This window comes from Notothenia rossii, assembly GCF_949606895.1.
Source record: "Notothenia rossii genome assembly, chromosome: 9".
Classification (NCBI taxonomy): domain Eukaryota; kingdom Metazoa; phylum Chordata; class Actinopteri; order Perciformes; family Nototheniidae; genus Notothenia; species Notothenia rossii.
Window position 1 is genome coordinate 61,160,341 of NC_136907.1, and position 13,068 is coordinate 61,173,408.

General features: G+C 40.6%; 1 protein-coding gene across 2 annotated transcripts; it reads left to right on the forward strand.

The window, feature by feature from the left end:
• The first annotated feature begins 2,367 nt into the window (after window positions 1-2,367).
• Window positions 2,368-5,731, forward strand: LOC307019332 (uncharacterized protein). 2 transcript variants are annotated; one of them, XR_013802633.1, is made up of 6 exons: window positions 2,368-3,123; window positions 3,265-3,404; window positions 4,052-4,217; window positions 4,373-4,714; window positions 5,336-5,471; window positions 5,682-5,731. XR_013802633.1 is itself a non-coding variant. In XM_079650132.1 (5 exons), exons 1-4 carry the CDS (start codon window positions 3,014-3,016, stop codon window positions 4,668-4,670), a joined length of 714 nt encoding a protein of 237 aa, XP_079506258.1. In that variant the 5' UTR covers window positions 2,368-3,013; the 3' UTR covers window positions 4,671-4,714; window positions 5,336-5,510. The 2 variants fall into 2 exon arrangements, 1 of the variants encoding a protein (XP_079506258.1); XM_079650132.1 differs by lacking the exon at window positions 5,682-5,731 and having other exon boundaries at window positions 5,336-5,510.
• Window positions 5,732-13,068: the final 7,337 nt, after the last annotated feature.

The window sequence follows — 13,068 nt, forward strand, 5'->3', positions numbered from 1 at the left end:
AAATCCACTTTTAAATGTACTTCTTATAACATGGCATGGTGTTACATGTCAAAATGTTCAGTAGTCTCTGGTGTTGCTAGAAATGCAAATTCACTCACCTTAGAGCACTGTCTTATGAGAAACCTAGCTTAGAAATCCGATTTTTGGAAAACTTCAAAACTGTTGTGAAACACATATGTACTCATGTCATCCATTTTTTTTGGTGTTTCAGATTTTGTTCACCAAAGTCTTTGGTTCACAAAAGTAGTGAAATATATCAATTACACTATAAGCCTATATAAAAGTGTTGTTCATGTCTAAAATGAAAATGTGTAAATTGTAATTTAGAGTAAAATATTTCCATCCCTCTACTTTCACCACAGAAAAGTTACATCAGGACTGAATAATGACTTCATATTCCATACCAAGGTTTATGTGATGTGTACAAATACAAATTCAGCATTTCAACTTTATTTTTCAACCAACTATTTATGTTAACATATGAAACTGTAAAATCTCAATATTTCCAATATCAGAACTTTTTCAACCAACTATTCATTATAAATGTAAAGACAGGGGGTCTTTGTCCATGGTCTTTGTCTGTCTTCCAAGACAGTGGGTCTGGCTGCTGTGTAGGTGGGGCTGATGGTGCATGGCCTGCTGGTGGCTGTGTCGGAGGGAGGTAGGTGGGATTGTCCCGGGTTGATGCTGGGATTGTCCCGGGTTGATGCTGGTGGCTGGATGGGAGGTACGTGTGCTAGGCGAGACTTCTTTGCTGGCTGGGTTGATCGTGATGGCTGTGGTGGAGACCTTTGTATCGAGGTGTATCTTAATCTTGTGGCAGGCACAGATGGAGGTGGAGGCCGCTGTAGGGATGCTGGTCCTCTGGTCCTCGGGTCCTTGGTGGTGATGGCTGTGGTGGACGCCTTTGTACCGAGGTGTATCTTAATCTTGTGGCAGGCACAGATGGAGATGGAGGCCGCTGTAGGGATGCTGGTCCTCTGGTCATTGGTGGTGATGGCTGTGGTGGAGGTCTTTGAGCCACGGTAGATTTTGACCTGGGGGCCGGCACAGATGAAGGTTCTGGCTGCTGGATAAACGCCGCCTCTGGGCCACTAGGCCCAGGCAGCTGTGAAATCTGAAGGAAAAAAAACATACCTTTACATTTAGCAAATCAAAATAACTGTATGACGTATTTTTCTCTAATCAAAAATGGAAATAAATCCACATGCCATATTATGACTTTTATGAAGGATTAAAGCCTTCTTCATTTCCAGTATATAATACAGTGATAACACACACAACCCGGTTGACTGTACTCACTTTAACCTGGCTCTGTTGTACACTGATAGGCACAATATTAGCATAGCATTAGCGCGGTATTAGAATTTCAATAATATGAACAATTATGAACTCAGACCAGCATTTCACATATTTATACAAGCAGAATACACTTGAAATGTAAGCCAAACTACTGCACGGGAGTCATACACCTAGTAACATAGAAGAACAAAGAAGCTAGCGGACGCCATTAGCCACTGTAGTGGAGCCGAACTAGCTGACAGAATGACATTAAACTACACATAAAGAACAGTTTCAAACACACTTCTTAGATCGAAATATGACATAATCTTTGTACACACTACTAACCTGTTGAACAGGAGAAATGAATGAAGCAGAGGGAACGTTGTTGCCGTTCCAGCCAGAATGCCAAGTCTGCGGCAGACACATAATAACAACACTTACTTTACGGCATGCGCTCAGCAACACATTCCCTTTTACGGCATGCCCACTGAGGCCTTTCCGTGTCCTATACTGCCCTCTGCTGTTTGTAATGATATACAATATTTAACATAAACATGCCTTCGAGAGTATAACTTAATTTATACAAGACAATATACATTGAAAATGTGCCCACATATTTATGCGGTTATCTGAATCATAGTTCTACCCCTTATATTAGAAAATATATGATTAAATATCTAAAATATGCGCACTTCGACGCTGCGTGGGTGGACTCCAGTTATATCTTTCAAACTAAATCTATCCACTATCTGCTTGTAGACTAACGGTCAAAGGGTCTAATATCCGGGAGGGCCGGGCTCGAGTCTCGGAAAGGAAACGTTTTTTTGTGTTATCTCTTTTCATTCACTTACAATCTTTGTATAAATGCAAAGTATTCCAAGGTCTGCTTCACCTTAATTGTCCCAACTGCTTGGCAACAGCTGTCTGTTCTCCAGTTGTTTAAGGTGGTAGCCTGTCGCCTGCGTTCATGTTTCAAATAAATGGGAATTGATCAGCCTCAGATGTATTAATTTATTAAAAAAAAAAAAATTGAATTTGAATGTTTCTCTTCAGTGCAATTGCAATTGCACGTTGCATCATTTTTGTGTTCTTTGTTCTGTTTTAGAAAGGAAGGATTGTTTACTTTTTTCGTTGTCTACAAAACCGGAAAAACAACATAATTGTGCTTTTCCAGACACTGAAGAAAGAAAAATACCATGAATTTTCGGTATCAGGGCTGTTAGGGAAAAGATCAGGCAATATATCTTGAGAGAAAACTTATCTTTTGATCCCGTTTGAATTGTGCCACGAATTACACTTATGATGTTTGTCATCTTAAACAATCACTTCCATGTCAAAAAACTCAGTTTGTCGTAAAACTGTTGAAATATAAGACTATGAAAAATACGCAACTAGAAAGAAGTGAAATGTGCCAACGTGACGGCCGTCTTGGTGTGTGGTGCGCGACGGGAGATGTAGGTCATTGACTGGTTTCAGGCAAAAAAAAAGTGTTACTTCACAGTTTTACGACACATTTCAATTTTTTTGACTTGCAAAATTATCTTTTAAATTGACAAAAATCATATGTGTAATTTGTGGTTCAATTCAAACGGGATCGAAAGATAATCTTTCTCTCTCCATTGACTTCAATACATACCTTTTCCGAAATAAGGTCCCATGGAGCTCAACCGGAAAGGGAGGGACTTCGCCTCTCTATAAGCATGCAGCAGCAGTAGCAGTAGCCGGAAAAATGTCCACGAGAAACTTCATCTTGCGTTGCAAAAGGACAATAAATGACTGCACAAGACTTCTCCAAACAGATGATGCCGGTCATGCCGTGTTACAATCCACAGTAACGAGGTAAGGGCCAAGCCTATCGCTACTACCAACACAAAGGAATGTAGTTTGTTTTTGCATGTAACGTAAACTGAGGTTGTGTGAGATCTTTCACACTTACAAATTCTGTCTTCTCCCCTATTTCACCAAACCGTTTACTGGCAGGTTAGAAACCATGGAAAGGAGCCTCGAGTGGTCACGGGGCAGGCTAATTAACGTCCCTACAGCTGATCTTTTACTTCAGGACCTTCGGGAATATATACTTGAAGTCCGGAGATCTTGGCCTACCACACCCGCACAACAAGGTAGGTCGATGTGATAATTGTTCACTTTAGCATAGGCTTTCGTTGATAAACCAGTGCTAGTATTGTTGAGTACTAAGTGTCCAACAGGCCAATACATTTTAAAGTAATTATTTGTTTTAAATATGGGTAATATCAATATAAACACCTTTTTTAATCTGTAGTTGCCAGCTATTAATTACAACATTCTGGTGAGACGCTCTGAGTCTCGAGTTGTCCACTTAAAACTTTACTCCAAATTCCACCTTTATATCCTGCCACAGTAGAGGAGACGCTATTCCCCCTCCCCCGTCGAGGGCAGTCTGGCCATCTGTAGTACACCACGTATCATCAAACGTGTGAATGAGGACATTGAAAGGGTGCCAGAGGGGGAGTCTCTGTCTTCAGGGTTGGAAGACACAGACTGCAACTATGTATCTCTATGCCCATACACATTTATGCTTTTGTTCTTACTGTATACTACAACTATAGTGTATTGCATGTCCACTGGTTTAATGCCAAACTGCATTTCATTTTTTTTTAAAGTATCTTTAGGCTGGGCAATGACAATAAAATAGACGCATTGTGTGCGTTTCTGGCACAACGGCATAAATGCGTTGCTTTTACAACAATGACAATAAATGTAATCTAATGTTTTGCTGTTGTTGCAGGTCATTCTGGCTACCACGCCCCACTCATTTTGTTGGGTGGTCGAGGTCCCCCACAATTCAGCATTTCCAGAGAGCAAATCTCTTTTTTGAGGAGCTGTGGTTTTACAGCAACAAAGATGGCACAGATATTAAAAGTATCTCTGCGCACAGTGAGACGGCGATTGAGGTATGTAGCAATGTCTTCAACATTGGAAGTGCCATCTTGTCTCAATTTATTGTAAACATCCCAAGGAGGGGTTGTAGCCATGTTACACTATGCATGTTGTAAAGTAAATCTGAATACCGTAGGTCTCATATATTTAAAACATGTTTATTTTTCAGGCAGTTCCACATGCTGCGCTCTGGGACATACTCCACCATCTCAGATGCTACACTAGACGACCTCATCAAGGAGATAGTGGCTGGGAATAACCAGATTGGCCCTGAATCTGTCAGGGCACAGCTGCAGGCCCAGCAGATGTGGATACAGAGACGCAGAGTGCGGGACAGCATGAGGCGGATAGACCCAGAAGCAGCTTCACTGGACATGTCCTCTCAAGCTGCAGAAGACAACTCCAAAACAGTGGAGGATCTGCAGAAGCAACTGCAGGAGTTAAGAGTCCAGCGAGAGTTTTGCTAACAGAGGTTTGCTGGCTCCGACGACAACATCCGATTCTATACAAGGTAATGTTTTGGCTAAATTCTATCCAAGTTTTTGAGATGGGTTAGCTTATAAAGAATCCTGTTTACCTGCCGTGTGACCGCTGACTATATGCATGCAGTGTTGGAATAAGTACTCAACTTAACTGAAGTATAAGTACAAATACTATGGTTTTAAAATACTCCTGAACTGAACATGTAGAATCATAAATCCTGTGTTTTCATATATAAAAAGTAACTAGAAACTATGAAGGTTAACTAAATGTGGTGGAGTAAAACATATTAATACTAACAACATACTGATAATATTTTACTACAAGTGGAAATCTTCAAAACCTTACCAAAGTAAAAGTATGTCAATATCCAATGCGTTTCCCCCAGTTGCACACGTAAGAATGAAGAGTAAACGTAGTCATTGTGTGTAAAATGTTCCCTGTATGTTTTAGATTATTATTACTGCTGCTAATGTAGTTGCTACATTTTACTGCTGTAGATTACTATACCTGCACCTAGTGCCTTCTTACTCAGTCTATTTGAATTGTAATGTATTATAGCAAACAAGAGGAAAGCATTAGCCCATGTGTTACAGTTAACACGATTGTATTTACTGTCAATTAATGACTGACATGTGTCTTTTGTGTACAGATTCCCGAGCTATAACCACCTGATGGCCTTCTGGTTTTTAATTGAGCCTTCAATTCATTAAATGGTTTGTGTTACTAGAGCGATATCAACTGCCAAGAGTAATGAAGAAGTGGTTACACACGCACGTCCATCAACGGTAGGTTACGTTTCTTTTAACACACAATCTAAACACAAACTGAAGGGAAAATGTCTCTCCGACATTTCATTGCTTTTGTGTAGGCTAAAAGGCTAAAGTACTCAATCCTTTTTGAATACATCAGAGAACTAAAACAACTTAATGTTTTTCCCATAGTGTGCTACACTCATGACATTAATATAGTAACCTTTTTTTGTTTTTATCTTCCAGAGACAGCTGCTTCAGCCAATTGACGAGTTCTTCCTTTTTCTATGCTTCCCTTTCGGTGGGTTTGAAAGAGAGGGACCTTGCAAACCGCTTCAACGTACACCAGTCCACTGTGAGCCGCATCATTGCAACATGGACAAGTTTTCTTACAACTTTATTGGGGTCACAGTGCATCTGGCTTACACCTGCAGAAGTTCAAGCCCACCTCCCAGAGGCATTCAAAGATTTCCCAGACACACAGGTGATCCTGGATTGCACAGAGCTGAGGTGTCAAACACCATCCTCACTCCTCCTCCAAAGTGAAATGTATTCTACATAGAAATCTCACTGCACCATGAAAGCCCTGGTTGGCATAGCCCCACATGGTGCAGTGACATTTGTTTCCAGTCTGTATGGTGGTTCTGTCAGCGACAAGGAGATTTTCAAACAATCTGGAATAGCTGCGTTGTTGACTGAAAACATAGCAGTGATGGTAGATAAGAGCTTCCTGATCAGCGATTGCTGCAAATGCAAGGTGTACTGCCCACCTTTTCTGTCAAAGCAGAAGCAAATGCCAGCCTATGAGGTGAGGGAGACACAGGCCATTGCCAGACTGAGGGTTCATGTAGAGCGTGTCATTAGGAGGATAAAAGAGAACAAACTTTTTGATGGTGAATCCCACATAGGTATTGTTTGTATTCTTATCGATAGTCATGAACTTTCTCTTGTGACAAAATAGACTCTCCGTTAGTAAACGTTTACTCTGTGTAAAAGTGATTTCTGTGTGTAAAAGTGAGGTAACATGTGTAGATGAATAACATCAACTTGTATTCGTCCCACACATACACACCTATAGATGTAGTTATATTTGTGTCTGTGACTTTATATTGAATGGGAAATAACTGGAAAATACCTGTGTAAGAGAGAGACTCCTGTCCCGCCTCTCCATTTTATTTTTAGTTGTGCATTGTTATTTGTGCTTTAGAAACATTCCACTTGAACTTTATTTGAATGAACTTAGTAGTAATTATTGTCCTATATTTCTTTCAGATTTCACAGCTGCCTGGGCCTAGGAGAAAGAACCTCCATCTGTGCCTGCACCAAGGTCAAGATCTACCGTTGCTCAAGGGCCTTCACCAGAGCCATCACCACCGAGGACCAAAGGACCAGCATCACTACAGCGGCCTCCATCTGTCCCTGCCACAAGATCAAGATACACCTCGGTACAAAGGCCTCCACCACAGCCATCGCGATCAACCCAGCCAGCAAAGAAGTCTCGCCTAGCAGACGTACCTCCAATCCAGCCACCAGCATCAACCCGGGACAATCCCACCTACCTCCCTCCGACACAGCCACCAGCAGGCCATGCACCATCAGCCCCACCTACACAGCAGCCAGACCCACTGTCTTGGAAGACAGACAAAGACCATGGACAAAGACCCCCTGTCTTTACATTTATAATGAATAGTTGGTTGAAAAAGTTCTGATATTGGAAATATTGAGATTTTACAGTTTCATATGTTAACATAAATAGTTGGTTGAAAAATAAAGTTGAAATGCTGAATTTGTATTTGTACACATCACATAAACCTTGGTATGGAATATGAAGTCATTATTCAGTCCTGATGTAACTTTTCTGTGGTGAAAGTAGAGGGATGGAAATATTTTACTCTAAATTACAATTTACACATTTTCATTTTAGACATGAACAACACTTTTATATAGGCTTATAGTGTAATTGATATATTTCACTACTTTTGTGAACCAAAGACTTTGGTGAACAAAATCTGAAACACCAAAAAAAATGGATGACATGAGTACATATGTGTTTCACAACAGTTTTGAAGTTTTCCAAAAATCGGATTTCTAAGCTAGGTTTCTCATAAGACAGTGCTCTAAGGTGAGTGAATTTGCATTTCTAGCAACACCAGAGACTACTGAACATTTTGACATGTAACACCATGCCATGTTATAAGAAGTACATTTAAAAGTGGATTTAAGGAGACATCTAAAAATTGAGAAAATACCTTCACTTCACACTCCAGAGGTTTAAGGAAAAGGGTAATGCCATTTTATTTAAAAAAAACAATGAAGGCAGGTTATATTGATATATTGATTGATATATTTATTATATTCAAAGGCAAATTAATACTTAGTCCCCTGAATCTGGAATAATGCACAATTTACAGCACAGCCTCACCATGTCAGGAACTTTTCATCTACAGATTGTTTTGGTCTGGCTTTACCCTTCACTGATTGGTTACAGACACTTTGAACTTATTGGCTAAGGAAATCAGAAGGAGGGGCTCATTATCATATAAAAAACCGCGCGAACATTCGCACGTATATTGGCCCGTTTTTTCGCGCGAAAAAACGGACCTCCCCGTATGTTCGCGCGTTTTTTCGCGCGAAAAAACGGACCTCCCCGTATGTTCGCGCGTTTTTTCACCCCCGTATTATGGCACTTTTGGCTTTCCATAACAGCCCGGCACACACCCATATGTGAAGAGGTGAAATCAGCTGTGACTGACTAAAAATGAAACTCACACTGGATAGATCTGATCCCTGAAAAGCTCTGCATTTTATTACTTTTCAGTAACACCTGCAAGTTATATAAGAGTTGCTGTCCGTGCAAAGTTCACATACACAGGATCCTCCCTTTTGTTTCTGACTATGATCTGTCTGTTTATATAGAGACTGATTGACTAACCCTTTCAACTCGAACCTCCTCAAAATCTAACAAAGCCAAATGCACAGTTGTACTTTTTATAAGTAAAAAAAGGGAAAAGAAAGAGCATAATTCTTATGTCAATCACTAGATAATTCAGTTATGATCATTTTTATATTTTCATGACCAACCGGAAATATTTCCTTCTTAAGATATGTCGAGTCAGGCTTCGTAACTCGATGCTCAAAAGGAAACTTTAGTTTTTTATGCTGGTATACTCTTTCATTTTCCCTCAACTTCATATGATGACGATACATACCAACCACACGCACAATGGTCAATGTGACCCTGAACTGCTGTTGCACCAAGCACAGAAATTCTGAAAAACAATGTGCAATATTTGTGGTTAAATGAACCCCAAGTGTTTATTTGCTTCCGGGTGACAATAGCTACACCACAGGTATTGGGCTATCTACAGCCACCCAGCCCCAAACCCCCTTACCCACCTCAACTTGTCATACAATGCCGTAAAGCGAGGAATTAGGCTACTAAGTTCCAAGGCATGCTCCAAAAGTCACATCGAAATTGGAGTTGAGAATGTCTTTTCAGAGACAGTGTGCCTTTGGTATGAAGGATTCAAGTGTAAAAGGTACATGATACACAAAATATACCCTTTACAAAAAAAAGACCACTGTCTGCTATGATACCTGGTTGCTACCAGGGTGTAAATACCTAATGTGGCTGTATTCATCCCAGCTGCAAATAGCATTGTTCACTAAAGTGACCCAGGTGCGAATACCATCTGCCATAAATTAATCCATATAATTCAACACTTCATTATGGTTGATTTAAAGGTCCCATGTCCTGGCCATTTCTACTGATCATAATTCCATTGTTGAGGTATACTAAAAAAGATTTATACTGTGCCATTTTCAAAACTCACATTGGTTTCTCATACAGCATCTCTGTAAAGTATGTGTATTCACCGGTATTCACTCTCTGCCCTAAACGGCTTGTTGGAGCTCCTGCCCCCCCTCCCTGTGAGACCAGTGTGCTCCGATTGGCTGAGAGAGGCTCGTTGTTGCTCGCAGCTGAGCTGCTGCAGGAGCAGACAGGCTTTCCAAGTCGGCGTCTCGGCGATACAGGAGAACAGGATGAGAAACTCATCCTGAGCCAGGCCCGGTTCCAGAACAAAATGACTCGGGGTGCATCTGAGATTAGACAGGGTGCAGTGGTAAAGTGCTATTTTTATGAGTTGGGAGTGTACCTAACACCCTCTAGGGCAGGGGTTCCCAAACTTTTCAGCCCGTGACCCCCAAAATAACAGTGCCAGAGACTGGCGACCCCCTGTCGACGGGGGGCGGGGGGGGTGCTAGTGAATTAATTTCAGTTTTCCGCACTGGTATGAAAAAGTTTGAGAAACACTGTGCTAGTGGATTGTCAAAGATTTTTTTATTATTTTTTTTATTATTAAACTGTAAATAATGTATTCACTCAAATAAATACAAAACATAATAAAATAAACATTAAGGTGCAGCATTTCGATGAAATGAAATAATCTGTATTTGAACGTTACTACTAGCATGGCCGTATCTGCCATTTAGGTCACCGAGGTTCGGACCTCGGTAATTTTTTTCGAGCTGTGTATGTATATAAGAAAACTTGTGAAATAATTGCACTAAACGGGGTTCTTTGTAGTACTTCCATTTACTGACGATGGGGGCGCTGCATAACTACGTAGCCTCGATTAAAGCAAACAGAAGAAGACGACATGTATCAAGTATCAGTATAGGACCAGCAGATCCTGTGTAAACGCTCTACGTTAGTCAGTGGACGTCCGACAACATGCACACTAACTTATATTGCAGTTATAGGCTATACTTTGGTTTAAATTGCGTGAATAAACTAGAGAGCTAAAGTTAATTACATTCATCCAATGTTAGAAGGATTACCTTTTAACAAACGTTGTAATGCTTTTCTTTCATTTCAATTTGAGTAAAACATTGGAGATATAACATTGTATTGTTTTCTTTTTACACGGACTCAGATATAATGAAAAGACTACGTCAGTCGAAGCTCAGCTTTGGTAAGGAAGAGACAGGAGAGGCAGAGAGACAAAGTGATGGAAATCAGGGAGGAACTGCAGGTTCAGTCACACAAAATAATGTAGGCTTAATAACCCCATCTATCTATGTATTTATCCATCTATCTATCTATCCATCTATCTATCTATCTATCTATCTATCCATATATCCATATATTTATCTATAACAATGGTCTTGTTTACAATATAGACAATAGGCATACTTGTAAAACAACATACATCGATTGCAGTTATGATGTCATAATAACATACAATTGTATAAAACACAATTTGCTTACATCTTTGTTCTCTTTTGAGAATCAAAGAAAACTGATTTAAAGTTAAAAAAAAGAATGCAAACAAACAAGTGAAATGAACTAAATTGCTGAATTGCTTTGAATTCACTGGCAGGAGCGAAAAGTGAGGAGCAGCAAAAAGTGAACAACGAGGGAGAGATTGAACAAAGAGAAAGAGTAGAGGGCAGAGAGAGTAATGAACAGGAAGAAGACAATGAGACTAAAGAAGATGGAAGAGAGGCTGCAGGTTATGGAAAGGAGAGAGACATGGAAAATGAATGTTGACAATGTTTTGTGACCATTTTAGCCTCTAATGCTTGTCCAGATCATTAATAGTAACAATCAACTGATTCTCATGTATTACATTTTCAAAAATAATTTATGCTGACATTTTCAGCCCACTGACATGGTTTGAAATCAATATATTATCCAATGTGTGATCCCCCACAGGACTTAAAAAGCACCTAACTAGATCATGAAAATCCCGAACCCCCCTAACATATTTGGACCTCGGTATTTAGGAAATCCTGGATACGGTCCTGACTACTAGTACTCACAAAACATAAACTATTAGTTTTGGGTTTTTAATTATTATTAAACTGTGAATATTCACTCAAATAAATACAAAATATCATAAAATAAACATTAAGGTGCAGCATTTCGATGAACTGAAATAATCTGTATTTGAACTGTACTGTACTCTTACCTAAGCAGCCAGTTTGACATTATGACTTGCTTGTCATTGTATTTTCATGTTTTTTTTAAGAAAAATGAACTTGTCCACATTGCTTGCCGAAAGGGCAGATCTGCTGGCACTAACAATGTCTCCTGCTGTGGAGAACACCCTCTCGCTAGGGACAGAGGTAGCAGATACAGCCAGGTAGCGTTTTGCTAACATGGCAACATAAGGATATTTGGCGTTTGTAATGGCTTTGGCTCGGTCTAAACTTTTTGCGAGTGGTGGAGGCTTAAATGCTAGCGGGAGTTGGGTTTGCACTTCCGTTTTTTTTCTTTTGGTACCGGTGATATTCACGTTCGGGTGATGCCTTTTCAAATGAGTGTGCACTGTGTAAGTTTGATGTATTGCCAGCCGCGGCGTAACCAGTTTTAGTTGAACAATGCCGACAAACAGCTTTGGTTCGGTCCACCTGTCTTTGTCCGTCATCCTTGTACGTAACTGCGAAACCAATAGGCGCGTTCACACCAAGTACTTTTCCCACAAAGGTTCCTGAGAACTGTTTAGTTCTCATGAACTAAGTACAGATCTCGTTCACACCGGAAATTAGTTCCTGGGGGTGGATTAGGCAAATGAAGCCGCTGACGTCACTTCTTCTTCTTCTGCCTTGGGTTTACTGGCAGGCCGCAAACAACTTCACGGCGTATACTGCCGCCCAAAATCCCTGGCTGGAAGTCCCCGGAGTTAGGGACTGGCTTCGGTAGAAGCTGCTGGGACTCCCAGCAGCTTCTACTGAAGCCTTCCGAGTAAACGGCCAGAGTAAACGGCCAGAGTAAACGGCCAGAGTAAACGGCCAGAGTAAACGGCCAGAACGCCGACACCTCATCTCCACCGCTCCCATGTTTTATTTTGTGTTGTCATAAGTTAGTCTCTCTGCGTTTCTGCATTGGCTAATGCTAATGCTAATAATGCAATGCGAGGATAATAAAATGGCGGCTTCACAAAAGTTTTTGGGAGTTTGACGGGGCGTGGTTTGCATTCCGCCCAGCCAATCAGACACAGGAACCTTTTTCTCCCACGAAAGTCCCTGCTCTCTAGCATGGACTGAAAAGGGGGTAAAAAAGGTTCTCTAGAACTAATTTAGTTCCTGGGACTTTTTGGTGTGAACGCAACTAAATCGTAGTTCTCAGGAACCTTTGTGGGAAAAGTACTTTGTGTGAACGTGCCTAATGTTCCCAAACGGGAGACTTCAATAGGCGCGTTAACACCAAAACACAGGGTGTACTTGAGGGTTTTTCACTCTGCAGACCGTTTACATGCATAAAAACCTTCATAACACACAAGGGGACAGGTAATAACCAGAAAAGCATGACATTGGACCCTTAAATCATTTTTTAAAGATTTTGGCGATTTCATTGAAAAAGCTTTCTTTTATCATCGTAGTATAAAATAAATGGGACTGACTTTGCTGCTTCGCCCGTACTACGGAGCCCCTAGGCACGGAGCCCCCTAGGGCGCATGGAGAAGAAGAAAACAATTATTTGAAAAAAATAAAATAAAAATGTTTTGCGAGACCTCGCAAAACCTTTACGAGATATCGCAATACTTTTGCGAGATCTCGCAAAACTTTTCATTTAGCTCAATGTACTTCCTGGTCAGTTCGGCAACACAGAAACCACAACAATGGA